The sequence below is a fragment of the Spermophilus citellus genome, assembly GCF_964194105.1.
Source record: "Spermophilus citellus genome assembly, chromosome: 6".
NCBI lineage: Eukaryota > Metazoa > Chordata > Mammalia > Rodentia > Sciuridae > Spermophilus > Spermophilus citellus.
In genome coordinates, this window is record NC_138187.1 from 132,424,151 (window position 1) to 132,443,916 (window position 19,766).

At 51.2% G+C, this 19,766-nt stretch overlaps 1 protein-coding gene across 16 annotated transcripts in view; it reads left to right on the plus strand.

The window, feature by feature from the left end:
* Nucleotides 1-18,337, plus strand: part of PLEKHA6 (pleckstrin homology domain containing A6) — a 144,861-nt gene extending 126,524 nt beyond the window's left edge. For 6 of the 16 annotated variants that reach the window (XM_081298123.1, XM_081298116.1, XM_081298129.1 and 3 more), the window contains 8 exons: nucleotides 2,280-2,409; nucleotides 2,592-2,698; nucleotides 6,575-6,751; nucleotides 7,400-7,567; nucleotides 7,635-7,768; nucleotides 8,245-8,390; nucleotides 13,541-13,664; nucleotides 14,633-18,335. In XM_081298123.1, coding sequence (XP_081154249.1) covers nucleotides 2,280-2,409; nucleotides 2,592-2,698; nucleotides 6,575-6,751; nucleotides 7,400-7,567; nucleotides 7,635-7,768; nucleotides 8,245-8,390; nucleotides 13,541-13,656 — 978 coding nt within the window. In that variant the 3' untranslated portion in view covers nucleotides 13,657-13,664; nucleotides 14,633-18,335. Of the gene's footprint in view, nucleotides 1-2,279; nucleotides 2,410-2,591; nucleotides 2,699-6,574; nucleotides 6,752-7,399; nucleotides 7,568-7,634; nucleotides 7,769-8,244; nucleotides 8,391-13,540; nucleotides 13,665-14,632 lie in introns of all 16 variants that reach the window. The other 10 variants (XM_081298128.1, XM_081298126.1, XM_081298117.1 and 7 more) reach the window with 6 other exon arrangements.
* Nucleotides 18,338-19,766: the final 1,429 nt, after the last annotated feature.

Genomic DNA, 19,766 nt, shown 5'->3' on the forward strand with positions numbered 1-19,766 from the left:
TGCCCGAAGTCGGTGCCCATCTCTTCCGCAGAGGCTCCAGTCCCAGTGCTTTGGCCCTTCTCTAAGGGGGTCACTCTCACAGCTGGTCATGTGGCCTTCCTCTGCATCTGCTCTCATTTCCTCCTCAGCCCCCTTTCGGCCTCCTGAGCACCAGGATAGTTAGCAACCATCCCCTGCACTTGACCAGCAGGCAAACCTAGGAGTGTTCTGGGGGTGGCCGGGTGCAGGTTCGGTGTGGGAAGTGGTTTCCTGGTCAGTCAGCAAGTGCTCATGAGAGCTCTGGGAAGCAGGGGTGGGATCAGGCCCTCTCGGGAAGACACTCATGATGATCCAGGTTCCCTCACTTCACTCGGGGAGCCCAGCATCCAGCAGGGACAGACACTCAGTTAGCAAACATGGCGGTGTGGTCTTGGTATTGAGCCCTGGGGTTCAGACCGTAAATGCCCTGAATACTCCAAAGGAAGGGAGGGAACCAAAGGCAGGTGGAACTTCACTGGGCCAGTGAGTATTTGGAAAGGTAGAGGGACAAGGAAGAGGTGTTGTGGCAGGAGAGATGGCGGAAGCAAAGGGAGGGGAGTGAGGGGAGAGCTCTGGAGAAAAAGTGGGAGTCAGGGGAGTGGCGGGCGGGTGGGGGCTCGGTTGAGGAGGGCCTAGAAGGCCAGGTGGAGCTTCCGCTGTGGAGCTGGCGCTCTCTCTAGGCCCCGGGGAGGGATCCCCATGTCCTGGGTCCATCCTGCATTTCCTGTAATGATTAATGTCTGGCTCTTGCTAATGCTCTTCTCTCCTGCTCTCACAGTGGCTGCTCTTGCTCCTCCTAATGCTCTGGCTTCTCTGACACAGGAACCTGGCCCACCTCGGCCTCCCCTCCCCAAAGCCTACGTTCCCCTGGAGTCTCCTCCCACCGTCCCTCCACTCCCTAGCGAAAGCCGCTTCTGGCCATACCCCAACTCCCCTTCCTGGCACCGCAGTGGCGAGACAGCCAGGGGTCAGGTACCCAGCACCCTTGGGTTCTGGAGGGTGGGGACAGGGGAGAACAGGGCAAAGGGCCAAGGCCAGGGGGTCAATGCAAGGCCCTGGGGTTGTTTTCCTCACTCATTTTTCCAAAGCTCAATTACCACTAGGCCCTACTCCATTGGACTCTGGGATAAAGAAAAGATCTTGAGAGTCACAGGTCACCTTTCCCCTTTTTGTTCTCTGTGGACGGTGGGGAAATGAGGTGCTGCCCCACTCTGACCCCAGGCTCACAGGCAACAAAGGATGTCATCATGCCCCACTCCCTACCAACACGACCCACCAAAGGAAATTGAGCAACACTCACCCCCAGTGCCATCTCAGTCCCTGTCCACTCAGAACCAGCCTTTTGTGTTTCCTTTCTGCCTCTGTCATGTCTTGTCTTCTTTGGGTCTGAGCTCCTAGACGGGCCCTCTTCTCCCCTGATTGGGCCTCTTCTCTCACCTGGATTCCTAGCCAAGATCCAGGAGATGGGCATTAGGCTTGGAAGAGGTCATGTGGTAAGACATCTGTGCCTAAAATTGGAAATCCATGTGCTCATCTAAGCTCAACTCTGTGTAATTTGTGTAACTCTTGAGAGTTCACAGTGAGGTGCACAAAGCAGGTAATGTTACCTGTATTTGACGGGTAAAGAAAGGGGATGGATCTTACCCATGCTCTCCAGTTGGGCTAGAGCTGAGGTCTCTGACCCTTAGCCTGGTCTTTACAAATTCTACTCACTGAGACTTGGATTATTCACTGAACAATGGGAGGAGGTGGCTCAGATGATATCCGAGGTCCCTTCTAGCCTCATGATTCTGTGAGCCCATAACTAATGCCCCTTTCCTTCCCCCAGAATCCCAGTACCCAGGCCCACTGGGTTCTGTTTGCCACAGTCTTAAGTGGAATCTTCAGATTCCTCAGAGACCCTAGGCTTTGCAGCCCCCTCCTCTGGCCATTCCTTGACCCTGGCTCACAGCAAGTCTGTGCTGCTTAGAACTTGTCATGACAACTGGTCAGTTTGAGGGCCTCTCTATGTACCCTAATAAGCCCTTTTGGAGGCCCTAAGTGCTTATTCCTCAAGATGGCCCCAGGTTTATCAGCCTGAAATGCATGGGGAGGAATCTCCGGTGTGTCATGGCCACTCCCCAACTGGCACACATATCTCCCTGTTCCCTGTGTCTTTAAGAGTTTGAGCTCCAGTCATTGCAAAATAAAGAAGCGTCACTGGGGGCCAAATTCCCAGCAGCCACTCTGTTATCAACCACCTTCTTGTTCTTCCTCCCCAGCCCAAGGCAGGCTATGAGCAGAGCAAGAAAGACCCTCACCAAACGTCACCCCTGGCCACCCCCAGAGATATCAGCCTTGTGCCCACCAGACAAGAGGTGGAGGCAGAGAAGCAGGCAGCTCTCAACAAAGGTACTTTCTGGGACATCTTCCCCCAGAGGTAAGGCTAAGGGTGGGAGAGGAGCCCTGGAGGCTCATTTAGACCTGAAGAGAGTGCTTACCCAGCTGGGCCTGTAGCCTGTTTCGAGTGAGACTGAGCCTCCCTGCGTTCCCACTCGGCACGAGGCCCACGGGCTGCTCTTGCCTCCCTGTAGTTGGCATTGTACCCCCACGGACAAAGTCACCTGCAGATGAAGAGGTGGCCCCATCAGCGGTGGTGAGGAGAACAGCCAATGGACTTGCCAATGGACTGTCCTCCAGGGTGAGTCCATGACCTGACTCTGAGCTGGTGTGGGTCTGTGCTGGTCTATGAGCCCAGGGCTGTAAGCGTCCACCATCTTCCATTACTGTTCCAAAAATCTAGGGCTAGGGGAGAAAGGTGTAGAGCAAGATTCCCTTTAGGAATTCATGTCAAAGGACAGGGAAGATGGACATAATAAATATAATTCCTAATGAAATTATAACATGCCATTGGTGAAATAAAACAGAGGAAAAGTGGCAAAAACCAGAGGTCACAGTCAAATGTGCTGACCCAAGGGCATTTGTTCCCTGGGGCTGCGGGGAATTTGAAAACCGCACATGAGGTGGTGTAAGACAAGTGTATTCTCTCAGTTTGGAGGCCAGAGTCTCCAGTCAAGGTGTCAGTACCTTGGACACTCTAAGGAAAAGTCCATTCCACACCCTTCCTTTAGTTTGTGGTAGCTCCTGGCAATCCTTCGTTTCCTTCTCTTGTGGACACATTAGTCCAGCCTCTGTCTCCATGTCACTTTCTCCTCTGGGTATCTCTTTTTCTATATCTTAGAAGGACACCTACCACTGGATTTAAGGTTCACCCTAATTTATAATGATCTCATCTTCAGATTCTTAATTATGTCTGCAGAGACCTATTTCCAAATAAGGTTGTAGGAGGATCGTGAGTTCAAAGCCAGCCTCAGCAACTTAGCGAGAGCCTAAGCAACTCAGTGAGACCCTGGCTCTAAATAAAATAGTTTAAAAAAGGATGAGGATGTGGACTCAGTGGTTAAGCCCCTCCGAGTTCAATCCCCCGGTACCACAACAACAACAAACAAATAAGATCGTAGTCACGTAATGAGGGTTAATGCTTAGGCATGTTTTAGGAAGGCTACTATTCAACAACTGTACTCCCAAGTTTTATGCCATTCCACTTGCAAAATCCATCCATTCCATTCCTATATCCCCAAAAATATCTACTCATGGCATCAACTCTAAGTCTAGAATCTCATCTAAATATCATTAGCTCAGAAGTCCCAATTTCATCATCTAAGTCATCTTGATTATCAAGTATGTGTGAAACACAATAATATGATCAATCTCGGGGCAAAATTCCTGTCTTCTTGTGAAACTAGAAATAAGCTAATCAGCTTCCAAAACACAATAAATAATGGGACAGGTAAAAGGTAGTCATTCCTGTCCCCAAAAGGAGAAATTAAAAGGAATAAAGGAATTACTAGTCCCAAGGAAGTCTGAAATCCAACAAGGAAAATTCCAGTAGGTATGTATGTAAGTGTGCATGTATTTTTCAGTGCTAGGGATCAAAGTCAGGGCCTTGTGCATGCTAGGCCCCCCCTCTGTCATCAAGCTACACTCCCTGCCCCTGTTAGGTTTTAAGGCCTGAGAATGATCTGTGGCTCGCTAGCCTCCCCTCTGTATTGATGAGGGTTCTGTCCACCCTTGCTGCTAGGCCTGCCCCTCTGGTTTGCTTTTAGAGTCAGTCTTCCTGTGTGTGTGTATGTGTGTGTGTGCGCGCGCGTGTGTGTGTGTGTGTGTGTGTGTGTGTGTGTGTGAGAGAGAGAGAGAGAGAGAGAGAGAGAGAGAGAGAGAGAGAGAGATAGATAGATCTAGGGATTAAACCCAGAGTGCTCTACCACTATCTGCATCCTAGCCCTACTTATTTTTATTTTGAGACAGTATTTTGCTAAATTGCCTAGTCTGGCTCAAACATTGCAATCCTCCTGCCTTAGCCTCCCAAGGTGCTGGGATCACAGGGCCTGGGCCGCACCTGACTCCTTCTTCCTTTTTCTTGGCACAAGTTTGTGGCCAAGGAACTCTATTAGCCTATTTCCTACCTGTAGGATCCCAGAGATCTGACATCCCCCCACATCTTTTCTCTCTCTTTTATTACACACTAGCAAGTATGTTTGCTGATACAACATTCTCAAAAGCACAGGTAGGTTCCTGGGTATTTCAAGGGGATCCATGCCGCTAGAAGACTCTACAGATCCTTTCTGGATAATCCCATCTCTGATTCTGGTTTCTGAGATGGTGGATTGGATTCATGAGTCCCACACCTAATCTATTCAGCTAAGTCTTGTCCAACCACATCTTTGATTGACAGTCTTCCTTCCTTCCTTCCTTCCTTCCTTCCTTCCTTCCTTTTTTTAAAATATTTTTTATTACACCTGGACACAATATCTTTATTTTTATGTGGTGCTGAGGATCGAACCCAGTGCCTCACATGTGCAAGGCAGGCATTTTGCCACTGAGCCACAACCCCAGCCCCTGATTGCCTTGGCAATACTTTTCCAAAAGGGAATTTCCCCAATTTAAGTGAGAACCTCCCAAATAATAAAGTGCAGGTTTATTTTGGCCTAACCTCTCCTCCTTCAATTAATCTCTTTCTTCTCTCATTTTATCACAAGTGCAAAGAGAATCAGGCCACACCCTCACCACTTTACTGGGGATCGATTCTAAGTTCTGCTCTCCACTCAACAACAGGACACAAATCAGCGGAGTTCCTGCCACTTTGTAACAAAGATGTCCTTTCCTCTACTTTCCAGTAATTTGTTCCTCATTTCCTTGCTAGACTTCTCCAGAAGCACCTTCAACCTCCATTTTCTATCAACTTTCTGTTCACGATGAAACTTGTATTCTCTAAAGACAACAGAAGCTTTCACTTCTCTTTGTTTCTTCTACACCCTCACCAGAATCTTCATCAAAGTCCCTATTTGCACCAGTCATCTCTTTAAGGAAACTAGGCTTTTTCTATCATTCACCTCAAAATTTGTTCAGCCGCTACCCATTATCCCGTTTCTAAGTTTCTTCCACATTTTTATTATTTTGTTGTTGTTTTTGTTTTGTTTTTACAATAGCATCCATTTCCTAGCACCTAAAATCTGTGCTAATTTGCTAGGGCTCCAGGAGCAAACTACCACTTACTGGGTGACTTAAAACCATGGAGGGGCTGGGGCTGGGGCTCAGCGGCAGAGCACTTGCCCAGCACGTGTGAGGCACTGGGTTCGATCCTCAGCACCACATAAAAAATAAATAAATAAAGGTATTGGGTTCATCTACAAATAAAAACATTTAAAAAAGAGAGAGAAAAACCATAGAAATTTAACTCTACATCATGAACAACCAGACGAATGAGAAGTTATACTCCGTTTATGTATGATGTGTCAGAATGCAGTCTGTCATGTACAACTAATTAGAACACATGAAAAAATATAAAATATTTTACAAACTTTAAAAAAATAGAAATTTATTCTCTCATTTATGTGAAGTCCAACATCAAGTGTTGGCAGGACTGGTTAGGACTGGTTCCTTCTGGAGGCTCCGAGAGAGAATCTGCTCTGGGCCTCTCTTCTGGCCTGTGGGTATTGCTGACAGTGCCTGGCATTTCTTCTCAGGTAGGTGCGTCACTCTGATCTCTGCCTCCATCTTCCCATCTTCTCCTCTGCATCATCTTCTTTCCTGTCTCTTATGAGGATACCTGTTACTGGACATGGGGCTGCTCTGATTCACAATGATTTATACTTCAAGTAAAGTTATATTCACGTATCAGGGGTTAGGACTTTTTCCTGTCTTTTTTTTTTTTTTTTTTCGGTACTAGGAATTGAACTCAGGGGCACTCCACCACTGAGCCACATCCCCAGCCCTATTTTGTATTTTATTTAGAGACAGGGTCTCACTGAGTCTCTGAGTGCCCTGATAAGTGGCTGAGGCTAGCTTTGAACTTACCAGTCTCCCAAGCCATTGGAATTACAGGTGTGTGCCACCGTGCCCAGCTTGGCCTATCTTTTGGGGACCACTGTTTAACCCACTGTAGTCAGGCTTCCCATAGAAGGGAGACCCGGGCAGGAGGTGAAGCACCTGTCCGAGCCTTATTTCCCCACTGCAGCAGGAGCGCCCCAAGAGTGCCGTGTTCCCAGGTGAGGGCAAGGTCAAGATGAGCGTGGAGGAGCAGATCGACCGCATGCGGAGGCACCAGAGTGGCTCCATGAAGGAGAAGCGGAGAAGCCTGCAGCTCCCAGCCAGCCCTGCCCCTGAGCCCAGCACCCGACCTGCCTACAAAGTGGTACTGTGCTCCCTGCCCCCACAGGCCCAAGCCTGGCAGCTACCCACACTGCCAGCTCTCAGGCCACGGCCAGCCTGTGCCAGGAAGGTTGGGGAGAAGGGAAGCTGGGAGAACCCAAGCCAGGCTCCTGGGATAACTGGGGGAGGCTTCTCACCACAGGGCAGAATGTTTCCTGTTTACCTTTAAAGAAAAATAATGCACAAAAATGATTATTTTTGTTGAAATAAATTATGCAAAGTTCAGCTAGTGGAGAATCCACCACTAGGGCACCACTAGGGCACATTTCTGGAGACTCCTCTATGTGCTTAGCATGGAGCTGGGCATCCTGAAGACAGGCACCGTAGCAATGCAGTTCACAGATCAAGTCGTTTCATTCAAAGCCTTTTAACACATTGGGTGCAGCATGTGAAGACAGGAGACAGCAGGGTTGGGAGTGGCTAGTATTGACAAGAGATATGGATGAGACCTTGCAGGTGGGCAGGCTTTGGGAAAACAGAAGGGAAGGGAGAGGGCTCTGCAGTGGAGGACGGTGGGAGATGGGGTGGCAGATCAAATGTGCACTGGTCAAGGACAGTGAGGATCTAGGTGTGGTTAGAGCTGCCTGGAGGCATAAGTAGCAGTGGTGGTCACCACAGGGCTGTCCCCTAGGTGCGCCGTCACCGCAGCATCCACGAGGTGGACATCTCCAACCTGGAGGCAGCCCTGCGGGCAGAGGAGCCTGGTGGCCAGGCCTATGAGACGCCCCGGGAGGAAATTGCCCGGCTTCGGAAAATGGAGCTGGAGCCCCAGCACTACGATGTGGACATCAATAAGGAGGTGGGTGGAGCCCCCAGCGGGGAGACCCTGGGAGCAGATCAAAGGGGTGACCCCAGCGTCTCCACAGCTCTCCACCCCAGACAAAGTCCTCATCCCCGAACGGTACATTGACCTGGAACCCGACACTCCCCTGAGCCCCGAGGAGTTGAAGGAGAAGCAGAAGAAGGTGGAAAGGATCAAGACGCTCATTGCCAAATCCAGGTAAGCAGGTCTGGGTGGAGCTCCACTGCCTCTGCCCTCCCTGGCACCAAGAACACCTGGGGCACTAGATGTCATGGGGGCACTGAGCCTCCCAGGGTAGAGCAAATGGAAGCGTGGCTCGAGGCAGCGGGCCGGACTCAGGAATCTCGCAGGGGCCAGGATGCTGCTGTGGGGCCCTCGAAAGGCCCATGGGGCTCACACACATACCATGAAGGGTTGCCCTCTGCTGACCTCTTTTCCCCTTCAAGGCTGCCCTAAGTGTTCACTTGAACCTTTGAATTCAGTTGAAAACATCGAGGCAGGGGTCCCAACTGTTTTGCCAGGGTCCCACTCACTCCTAGGGACAGCCTTGCTGGGCACCGGATATATCCTGGAAGGTCCCTGGCCCTGCCCGCCAACCTCAGCCTGCAGGCCACCCCAAGCCAACTGGACCATGCTGTCCCTCCCTCCATGTCTGTGTGTCTGTGCCTCTTCAGTATGCAGAACGTGGTGCCCGTCGGCGAGGGGGACTCTGTGGACGTGCCCCAGGACTCAGAGAGCCAGCTGCAGGAGCAGGAGAAGCGGATTGAAATCTCCTGTGCCCTGGCGACCGAGGCCTCCCGCAGGGGCCGCATGCTGTCTGGTGAGAGGGGCTGGGCCTCGCTCGCTCCACCAGGGATACCAGCTGACCAGGTGTAGGGGAGGAAGTGCTGAGCTGCAAGCGGGGCAGGGACAGAGGTAGGAGGCTAAGGAGATGTTCCCCAAGGTCAGGGTGAGCATTTATTGAGCACCAGGTACTGTGCTAGGCCCAGGGGAGTGGAAAGGGGCTGGCGATGCTGATGATCCTCTGAGCCAGTTCATGGAGGAGTGGTCAGAGGCCAGCAGGAGCACAGGGGCCATTCTGCCTGAGCAGGTCAGGTCAAGGCACAGAGAGGAGTGATAATGCAGCTTGATGGGAGAGGTGTTTGCCAGTTGGGGAAAAAAGCATCAGCTATTCCAACATATCCTTTCCCTGCCTGTTCTTGCTAAATGCAAATAGGAAGAATAAAACAGAAGAATTTCTACACAGAGAAGCAGTCAAGGAGTGGAAAGTCATATAATCACCTCCTTGGCTGCTGACCAAACCCAGTTTCCTGCCAAGAAAAGGTGAGGATGAGGAAGTGACTTCACACCCTTACAAAGGTCCCAGCTAGACGTGATAGGGGCGAAGTCACCAGGATTAGCTTTTGGTTAGCTGCAGACAGTGTCCCAGAACAGATGAGGGTGTGATCAGGCTTTGAAGAAGGAAGTCAGTTCTGTATGAATGGGAGGGTATAGGTGGAGGACAGAGAGTAGCAAGTCACGTAGACTGGAGATTGTCCCCTTCCAGACAAAGCGAACCTTGAAGGCCCCAGTCAGGAGGGAGCTGTGGCTTGAGGTGACTGGTATAGGAGAGTGGGACTGCAGTGCAGGCCACCGTTACAGGAGTCTGGGCAGGACACAGGAAATAAGCGGATGAGAATCGTGGCAAGGGACACGGAGGCAAGGAGGGAGGTTCCGGTTGGTGATTAAGAAGGGCTCCAATTCTGGTGCTCCGAGGCTGTTTCCTCATCTGTGAAACCCAAATCAAAATGCCTACCTCAGTTCAGGCAGCATGAGGGTCAGAAGCGAGGTGTGCCAGGCTCCTAGCACTCAATAAATGCCAGCCAGCGGTCGTAGCCGTGATAGTGGTAGTGGTGTTAGTGACACTGGTGGGAGTAGTTGAAAATAGCAATCACCGGCGTCAAAATGGGAACCACTTGTTGGTTTTCTAATTATTTTAAATATGGCTATTTTCAGAAATCAGAGGGTTTCAGGCCACAACAAAAGGTATTTAAGTAAGCCTTAAGGAAGAATCTGCCTGTCAGGTTTGGATGAGCCAGGTGTGGTGGCACATGCCCGTAATCCCAGCAGCTCAGGAGGCTGAGGCAGGAGGGTCACAAGTTCAAAGTCAACCTCAGCAATTTAGCAAGGCTGTAAGCAATCTAGTGAGAACCTATATCTAAAATTTTTTTAAAAGGCTGGGGGTGGGGGGGGGGACGCTGGGGATATGGCTCAGTGATTAAGTGCCCTTGGGTTCAATCCCCAGTACTCCACCCCCCAAAAAAGAGAGAAGTTTAGTCTGGGTAGCCAGGGAAGGCCCCCAGGTACTTCAGGGACAGGCTGTCTGCTGGGCTAGAGCTGAGGGGAGGAGAAGGATGGCTTTGGAGTGCCTTCCTGCAGCCAAAAGGCAGCAGAACCAGTTTGTCTGCAAGCAGGGAGGCCTCTGTTGAACCTTCCTGTAGTTTAGCTGCAAAATGAACTTGACCCAAGATCAAATTCCACATGCTCTGGGCAAAAGGCAACTTCCTGTTTCCAGAGGGCAGAGCACACAATGCTGTTGAAAACCCCACTCTGCCCTGTCTCAGCCCCGGCTCTCTCTGCTGCAGCTCCCCAGCCCAGGGTTCCGTGAAAACAAACCCGCCCAGCCTATCCAATTTCCCCCTCCACACACTCGGGCTTACATTTCAGGGTCTGTGTGCTAAAGCAAACGGTCAACTTGCTTTTGCCAAAACCCCAACTATGTGAAAAATGGCTGTGGTAGGGCCAGACCTCAGACCTAGCTCACTGTCCCCACCAATCCTGGCCTGAGGCCCAGATCCCCCAGAGCAAGGGCTGGTCCTGGGCACATGCAGCGTGGGCATTAGGTTCATGACCAGGACACAGTGGCAGGAGTGGAGAACTGGGTACAGGTCGCTAGGACAGTGAGCAGCAGACACCTGTGCCTGATTGTGGGTGTGCAGCACAGGTAGTGTCTTCGGTGATGAGTGTGGTCATGTTTGCAGCTCCTCCCAGTACGCAGAGTCAGGTGTGTGCTACGTGAGAAGGTGTGGTATTTCAGAGTTTGTACGTATGGCCCATCATGTGCAGCGTCTGTGTCTGGAATGTTTATGGACGTGTGTATTTGTGTGTATTCAGAATGTGCAGCGTGTGGGTGGGGAGAAGGTTTGAGTGAATAGAGAAGTATGTATGTGTGTGAATATGTGTGTGCAAAACGTCCCTATGTGTTGGGTGGAGGATTGTTTTTTACAAGTGGTGGTTGCACATGAGTGTACCATATACAGGTGGAGGTCATAGTTTGCGAGTGCATGTATTTATGTGTGATTGGCTTTTTGTGCAGCACAGTGATGAAGCCTGTTGGTGTATACGCTGTGTACTGTACAAGATTGTGATCGTGTGTCTATGCAAGATGAGAGCCAGCCAGTCTCCTGGATGTGATGCAACTAGTCTTCTCTTCTTGGATATGGAACTTAGGACTACACACATTGTACTATTCCATCTGTCCAGTACATATTGGCCACACAGAGGAATTTTAACTATTTTGATATATATGTATTTCTAGTACAGATTTAGCATTTTTCTGCCTTCTTAAAAAGGTTATATTTACACCATTAACTTTTCTTCTTCATTTCATATCATTGTAAATATCCTTATTTTCCTTATTCCTCTATTAAAGGGATGCTCTTAGGGGCTGCTCTAAATCTATTTGTAGCCATGCAAAGTGTTCTCCTGTTACATTTTTAAAGTTATTATGTCTACTTTTTACAAAAGAGTTTCACTCTTCAGTTGTACCTTCTTGCAGATTCCATGAGGCTCTCAACTGTTCCCTCCCTCCCTCTCTCTCTCTCTCTCTCTCTCTCTTCCAATTTTCTGGTTCTAATCTTCAAGCCAAAACCCCAGCAAGACAACACCTACTGGAATTGTGTATAAATAAGACTAACTGGTCCAGTGTGGTGGCACATGGTTGGAATCCCAGGAGCTCGGGAGGCTGAGGCAGGAGGATTACAAGTTCAAAGCCAGCCTCAGCAAAAGCGAGATGCTAAGCAACTCAGTGAGACCCTGTCTATAAATGAAATACAGAATAAGGCTGGGGATGTGGCTCAGTGGTCTGGTGCCCCTGGATTCAATCCCTGGTAGCCACCCCCAACTCCATCAAAAAAAAAAACAAACCCTGGATTCTGTCAGGCTCTCCCAGGAGTCAATTATAAGAACCCTATTTGCATGTACATGGTAACATCTACTTGGTTCCCTTGAGATACTCCTTGCCGGCTGGGTGTGGTGGTGCACACCTATAATCCCAGCAACTCAGGAGGCTGAGACAGGAGGATTGCAAATTTGAGGTCAGCGTCTGCAATTTAGTAAGACCCTCAACAACTTAACAAGACCCTGTCTCAAAAGAAAAAACAGAAAGGGCTGGGAATATAGCTCAGTGGTAAAGCACTCCTGGGTTCAATCCCCAGTAACAACAACAAAAAAAAGTTAAAAAAAAAAAAAAAAAAGAAAAAGATTCCTGGGCTGGGGTTGTGGCTCAGCGGTAGAGGGCTCACCTCGCATGTGCGAGACCCTGGGTTCGATCCTCAGCACCACGTAAAAATAAATAAGTGAAATAAAGGTATTGTGTCCAACTACAACTAAAAAATAAAATTTAAAAAACAAAAAGAGATTCCTTGCTTAGTTGTTTAGGTTTTGGCTGTCAGAGTTGAGATAACTTACCAAGTTATCTCAGTGATGTGAATATGTGCGCAAATGGATGTTTGGAAGCATTTGTGAATGCATTTGTACATGGCGTTACAACTGTGTGTTGGGTCACATGGAAGGACACGGGCTTGGACGTGCATAGACATTCCCATATCTGAGTTGTGTGTAAGGAGTGTAACTGTATGGTGTTGCCAAGTCCCAGACCCAAGCTGTGGATGGCGTGTAGGCACAAACTCCCTGTGAGAGCTACCTTGGGTCATGTACACACGTGGCTAAGGGCAGCTCTGCAGTAGCGAGAGCTACAATGGCCCTTTCCTTTGCCCAAAGGTCAGGAAGCTGATGAGGTCCAGGCCGGGGTGGGGGAGCAAGGGACTGGGTTCCATTCAGCATTGCATCCCTCTTGGTGGAAATGCAGTGTGACCCTGGCTGAGGTCTGGTTCTTCTTTGAGCCCAAGCGGGGACATGTTCTCTGCCATCCTCCTACACTGAGGATGCGTGAGGTTCCGGTGACTGCATAGAGCTTGTCCCCAGGGATATGAGTCTCCTTTTCATTGTCTTTCCACTTTGCTGTTCTCAACATGGAGTGATAATGATAATAGAGTAGAATCTCATTAATCCAAACGTCACCATTTCCAAGTTTACGACTTATTCAAGGGTGGACTGCAGTTCGCCTTCACCTGTTGATGCAGCAGTGAGGGTCTCAGGTGGTTGCGGGGAGTGCATTTCTGAGCCTCCCACCATGTCTAGGCAGACCTTGCTTTCAGCCTATCAATCAGAAAATGTCAGGTTCATGGAACTGATTGCCATGGTGGTCCTTTCTCTTCTATATCTGCTCTGAGTGTTTGGATTATTGTGATTTTACTGCACTATGAATCATTATCTTTAGTGATGCCACGATATATAAAGCTCCACATCCTCTTTCTCACTGCACAATGGTGGAGAGGTATGTGACCCTCCCACTGTGTGGTTGGGAAGGGAGCCTTTGGCCCAGAGAGGGCCCAGCCTCACCCACAGTCACACTGGTTCTTAGCAGAGCCTGGATTTGGCCAGGTCTCCTCTAGGGCCTCACTCTGCTCCTTGGCACCCTGGGAACAAGGACAGCTTTGCCTCAGCTTGAGCAAGCTCCCAAGCTCGGCTCTTCTCTGCTTGCAGCCCGCCTTGCTCCCTGCCCGAGGAAGGGCCTCGCTTGCTCTGGGTCCCCAGCCTCGCCCCCACCCCATCGCCCCTATTCACTCCCCTGTTCATTTCTGTTTCCAGTGCAATGTGCCACCCCAAGCCCTCCCACCTCCCCTGCCTCCCCGACTCCACCAGCCAACCCCCTGTCGTCTGAATGCCCACGGGGCGCCGACAGCAGCCTTACCATGCGGGTCTGAGCTCTGACGTAAGCACTTTTCTACTGTCCTTCACCCCCACCCCCAGGGAATGGGTAGGCCCCTCCCATCACCCCACAGAGCCCCCCCCTCCCATCCCACCCCGCATTGCTTCTCCCCATTCCAGAGCCCCGTGTGCATCATCCCTCCCTCCATCTGCTTGAGCCACCTGCGTGGCGACCCGGGCAGTGCTGGCTGCAGGCTGCTGGCGAGGCTGCTTCTTGGAGGTGGTGATGCCCGTGGGCTTCGCTTCTCCAGAAGCAGAAGGGGTGGCGCTGAGACCTCGCCCATCTGCTGTGGGGGAAGGCACTTCCCTGGCACCCCATCCCTGTACCTCCATCTCCGTTTCCCTGACCCTATGCCCCCACCTTATATCCCCACCCATGTTCCCCCAACCCATCACCCTCACCTCTATCCTCCTGCCCCTAACCTCCCACCTCTATTCCCCACCCCACACCTCTCACCTCTATTTCTGCCCCCTGCCGTGTCCCACCTTGTATCTCCCACCCCTGATTCCTCTTCCCTGCTCCCTCACCTCTTCTCTCCCTGCCCTTACACCCCCATTCCTGTGTCCCTACTCCATACCCCGGCCCTATGCCCCCACCCCGTGCCCCTCTCCTATCCCACCACCCTCCTCCCACCAGCCAGCCAGCCTTCCATCTGTTGAGATCCATGGCAGTCCTGCCACAGAACCCTCACAAGCCCCCAGAAACTGTCCCATGTCTCCATGTCCCAGTCTTACTGTGAATGAAAATGCCGCTGGTAGCCACAGCCCAGGGCTGGTACACTTCCCTGCCCCTAGCATGGCCACTCACATCAGGCAAGTGCAAGAGACCTCCTCTCCAGAGCGCCCTCCCCGGGGCTGCGGGTGGGCAGGCTCCAGCAGTGTTTGTGCCAGGGCTTCTTTCTGCCCAAGGAGGTTGGCTGGAGGCGCCGCCACTCTGCGTTTCTCTTCTCACCCCGTTTCTCTCTTCTCTAGTGCAAGCCCTGGCCGAGGCCAATGCTGTGAAGCTCCACAGGGCCACCTTCTGAAGCATCCTCTGCCCATGGAGGCCCTGGCTCCCCACTCTGGTCCCCGGGCCCCCATGGGAATGCCACTGGGAGCCAGAACGGGGTCAGGGCTGCTGCCGCGAGGAGCGCGGATGCCTTGGTCTCGCACCTGCGGCGCCTCGCCCTGAGACCCTAGCCACTCATGCCGAGGTCATGCGGGGCCTGGACAGCGCCGTGGAAGTGCATCCTCTCTGATACCCGAATTGCAGGGAGCCCCAGCCTGGCCCTGGCTGACATCATGGTGGCCCTCCTGGCACATTCCCTGATGGAGAGTGCACCCCGGTGGAGAGTGGACCCTTAGCCATCTTAGGTGAAGACCAGAGGTGAAGAGGAGGTGGACCCTCTGCCTCCTGGAGCCCCGCTGAGCACCAAGGACCGCAGCTGTCATCATCCCCCTCCCCGCCTGCCCCAACTGTGCACAAGGCTTTGACACATCTCCGCTGATGGGACTTCTTGGGGTTTGGTGGAGACCAGTCACCCTGCTTGAGCCAAAGACGAGAGGAGGAGAGATGGGGAGAGGCTCCTGGGCTCCCAGAGGGGACAGTGCTGGCTGTGAGAGAGAACAGCAGGTGTGCGCATGTCTGAGAGCAGGTTGGGAAGGAGGGCAGCGAGGAAGGGAGAGATCCTCAAGAGAACGGGGAAGGGGAGGAGGATGTATTCACAGGGGGACAGAGGAAAATGGGAAGGTGAGTCAGGATTGGCTTCTCCACAGCCAGGAGAAGCTCCTCTTAGTGCTGAGTGTAGGGCCAGACGGTCATCTCTGCACCTCCACCTCATCCCCAGGAGGACCCACCAACAGGACACGTCTGGTGCCTCAGCTGGGGTGCTCGTGTGGGATCAGGGCTTGTGGTGAAGGGGAGTCGGGGAGTGGCAGCCTGAGAGATGATTCTTCCTGGGTCAGGATCTGCTGTCTGCCTCTCCCTCCTGGGATTGGGCAGAGGGAAGAACCTGTCCTGTGTAGGGTGTGGTCAGCCTTGGGGGCCTTAGCTAGCTAGTTTGTTGTCCCATCCCGCCTAGAAAGTTCTATGGCCCAGCTGAGTGTTTTCCCCAGGGAGAAGGAATGAGGGGACCCTACTTCTCGTCCCAGGTGTCCCAGAGGAGGGTCAGCGGAGGCTGGACTCTTACAATCCACCTACCAGTGAGGCGGTTGGGGATTGGCAGAGGCAAAGCATTCTTCTTCTGCTCCACCCACCTTGAGATGAATGTAGCCAGGGAGGAGGGAGAGAGGGCAAGCGGAAGTCACCTGCCCTTGAGCCTTCTCTGCCAGAGCTGCTGCCCAGAGACTTCAGCCTGACCTGCAGCAACCCCACGAACAACTCCTTCATCTCCACCAATTCCTCTCCACTCCTTCATGGCTGGGACAGTTACTGGTTCATATGCAAGTAAAGATGACCATTCATTCAACAAATATTGATCGAGCACCTTTTATGTACTGTTTAGGCACTGTTCTAGGTGCTTAGAAAATTCTTGGGCTTCTGAGGGTCGACAGATTGGGAGGATCTCCCCTAGCTTTACTTCTAGCAGGCTTTTTGAATAGGCTCCTTGGCTACGTTCCTATCTTTGCAGATCAAGCACTCCAGATCTGTCCTTTCTCTCTTACAGTCTGGCAGGTGGGATTAGCTTCCAGATCACCCTCTTGGCCCACATTCTCTTCCTTCTGTAAGAAACAGATTTTTCAGGCCTTCCCTCCATGCCTTCCCCTCTGTCTCCTATATTTTTTTTAAAGAAATACAAGGAAGATACCAAGAAATGACATCGCAACTCTGCCACCTCTTTTCCCATTATTTCACAAAGCTGGCTCTTTATGTTGCTTTACATGCCTTAATATATGTTTGATGGAGATGATACATGTTGGAGGTATCTATGTGACATGTTTGTTTAGATGTCAGTCCTTTCCTTGGCTCCCGCCTAGGCCCATTTTCTCTCCGCACCATTTCCTAGCATGTCAGGGCTAACCCCCCTTGCCTTTTTGATCCAAAGAAGGGGAGAGAAAAGACTTATTTTAAGACAGATCTATTTTATGCTTTTGTTTAAAAAGCCAATCTATTTTCAAAATGTGCAATGTCTGAATGGGTTTGCCGGTGATGTGAGGGGACTGCCCTAGGTCCCAATCGAATGCCCTTCCCTCTTCCCCTGACAGCTCCCTTCTTTCCCATCCCCCAGTCGGCAAAGGGCTGGCCCCCAAAGCTCCCTGGAGAGCACCTTGCCAGAGCAGGGCATTCCCTTTGGATGTCCTGTCTCAAGGATGACACTGTCAACTCTCCATGGCGCACCAAGGGTCGTCGGGTGTGTGAATCCTCTTGAAGGAAATGTTTACAGTTGTATGCACAAATGGACTCCCACGCAGGCGCACCCTCCTCAGCTGGGCTCCTGGACCATCTCCCTCCCCTCCATGCTCTGCTGGAAAGGGCAAGCAGTTTTGTGGCAGCCTGTGCTAAATGGCACTAAGGAGGTCATCGATGGACCCATGCTATGTGCAAAGCCCAGAGGAGGTGGCTCTGTGCCATTCCTGGCTCTTTATTGCAGACACATTCAAGTTCCTTGAACCTCCTACACTTTGGTCCCTCCCTGTCCTGGGTCATGTCTGTGGCATCTGTCTCCCTCTGTGATCTTTTTCCCTGGAGGCTGTTCTTAGGGGTGACACCTCAGTCTGGCATCCAGGCTGTGAAATCACCTTCCTTGCTGGGGAGGGTCCAGCGGACCATGGGACATCTCAGCCTTACCCAAGAAACCCCCTGGGCTCTAGCAGGCTGCTGCTGAGACCCCGAACTCTGCCAGCTCAGCCTTCCAAACTGCTTGGTGACTGTCAAAATGAGCAAGGAGGCTTTTGCCTTGGAAGGATTTGGGCAGGATGGGAGTTTTTGTCCAGATCTAAAAACAAGAGTTTTGGAATTTTGCACAGAGCTCTTGGCCAGCATTGAAGCCCAACCTCCAACTGTGGCACTTGCTGGCATGGCACTCTGTGCCCAGCTCAGAGCATCTTGCTATGAACGAACAGAGCCCAGATGGAGACCCAGGGTTAAGTGACCATCCTGGGGAAGCTCTGGTTACGCATCTAGGGCCTTCCCAATTAGCACATTACCTCCCTGATCAATAACCAAGAGGCTGCACTCGAATACTGCTACTGTCACTTTAAAGAATTTTCTGAGGTTGCAAAGCTGTGCACGAGCTCTTCTGCCTTTGCAAGAGGCATGTTCTTGGGGCAGGGCTGACTACAGCAAGATGGAACGACTTCCTTACCCCTTAGGCACCCTCCACCTGGCAGCTCTTAAAACTAAGGAAAAATATAATATATAAATATATATACATACACATATCTATTTATGCACATATTGGGGCCAATTTGATTTGCCTAGTACTAGACAATAAACCATGCAAGGAAATTTATGATCTCAGTGTCTTTATTTAGTATTAAAGTGACCTTAGATGAAGAGTTAAGGTTAGATAAGCAGAGGGCATCTCTGTCGGGACCAAACAGCTGTAGTACCCCCTTAGTGTCTGGCTAGCTGAAATAGCATCTGTCTATTTCGCCCTGACTGAAATAGGTGAGAGCTTGTTCCCTCTTTTCAGCAGAATTCTTAATAGATTTAGGCACTGGAGAATACCTGTGAGTTTTGCATTTGTATCTTGCAAGTTTGTATAAACAACAGGAAATAAAATGAATGGTTTGTACACATGGTGTGTGTGTCCACTCCCTATCAGTGCCGGCTTGAGTGTCTAGGAAAGGGGGGGCAGAGCTGAGGGGCTGGGATGGACTGGAAGCCTGTTGTCCACCCTCCTCCCCAGGCTTCCGTCTGCGCTCCTCAACCTACCTCACAGGCAGAATCCCAGAGTTCTGGAACAGTGCCCTCTCCCCTCAAGCGGGGGAATAATGGTCTGTCTGTACTGACATCAGTGTCATCGTTTCAAATCAGGTGACTCTAGATCGGGGCTTGTGCTGAGGTGCTGTGTAACAGAAGTATCAGATGCTTCGGGCTCAGGTGCCTTCCTTGATTTGTCTCTGAGTCAAGGTAGGAAGGTCGGAGAAGAAAGTGAATTGCTAGCCTTCCTCAGTCTACATGGTGCCTCAAACAGCTGCTTTGGGGGTGGGGGTGGTGTACAATTTGGGGGAATACCAGAAGATCACCCCGGTTTTTACCAGGCCTCCATTCCTTGCAGATGTTTAGTGGTTTCTCAGTGTGAACTCTACAGAATGAGTCAAGAAGCCTGGTAAATTCTATGTGGTGGACAGTGGAGAGGAGAAGGAGCCCCAGGTAGTGGTAGGCCTAGGCCAGATGTCTAAAAATAGAGTTGCAAGGCAAACTTCCCCTGATTCCTGATTTTGGTTGGTTTGACTTTGATGGCTGACGCTGAGTTCTGGACACCTGTTGTCACCCTAAAGCCCCAGCAGAGTGGGCGTTCATATTGTGGGTTTCTCAGCATCCCCAGGGGAGCTGTAAACCCTGATGATTCCTTTGTGAATCAGGGACCAGGTGTAAACTCAAGATAGACACCTTGGAGAACTTGGCACTTTACGGGGGTCCAGGCCTCTATCTGCAAGTCCCCACCTGGTAGAGCCAACAGCAGGGGCTTGCACAGGAGGTCACTGAGCCCCATGAACATCACTGTGTCCCCAGCCAGCAGCTCTCTTCTCCTGGATCAGATGAGATTGTGCCAGCAGCAGGTCCTGCCAGTTCCACCTTCTGTCCCCGATCCCCATAAGCCAGACTGAGGTTTCTAATAGGGGTCAACAGTCAGGAAATGCAAATGAAAGAGCATCTACCAACAGGCCCTTTAAGGAGTGGTGTCCAGAACACTATGACCATGACCCTGAGGGTCAAGCAGGCCACCAGGGGCAGCCCCGCCCCGCCCCTCCTTGCCAGCTACCCTGTGGAATGGGCGCGCTGCCGTGTGAGGTGACCTGAGAAGGCGTGTGGTGTTCTGCTCCTGATCCTGCTGCTCTTCAGTTTCCTGGAAGAGAAAGATATCAGCCACCATCTTGAAGAGCCCTCAAGAATGTCAAATGAGGAAACAGTTGGAAAACACTTTGAAAGCTCAAATTCACTTACGATCGTGAGGGAGCA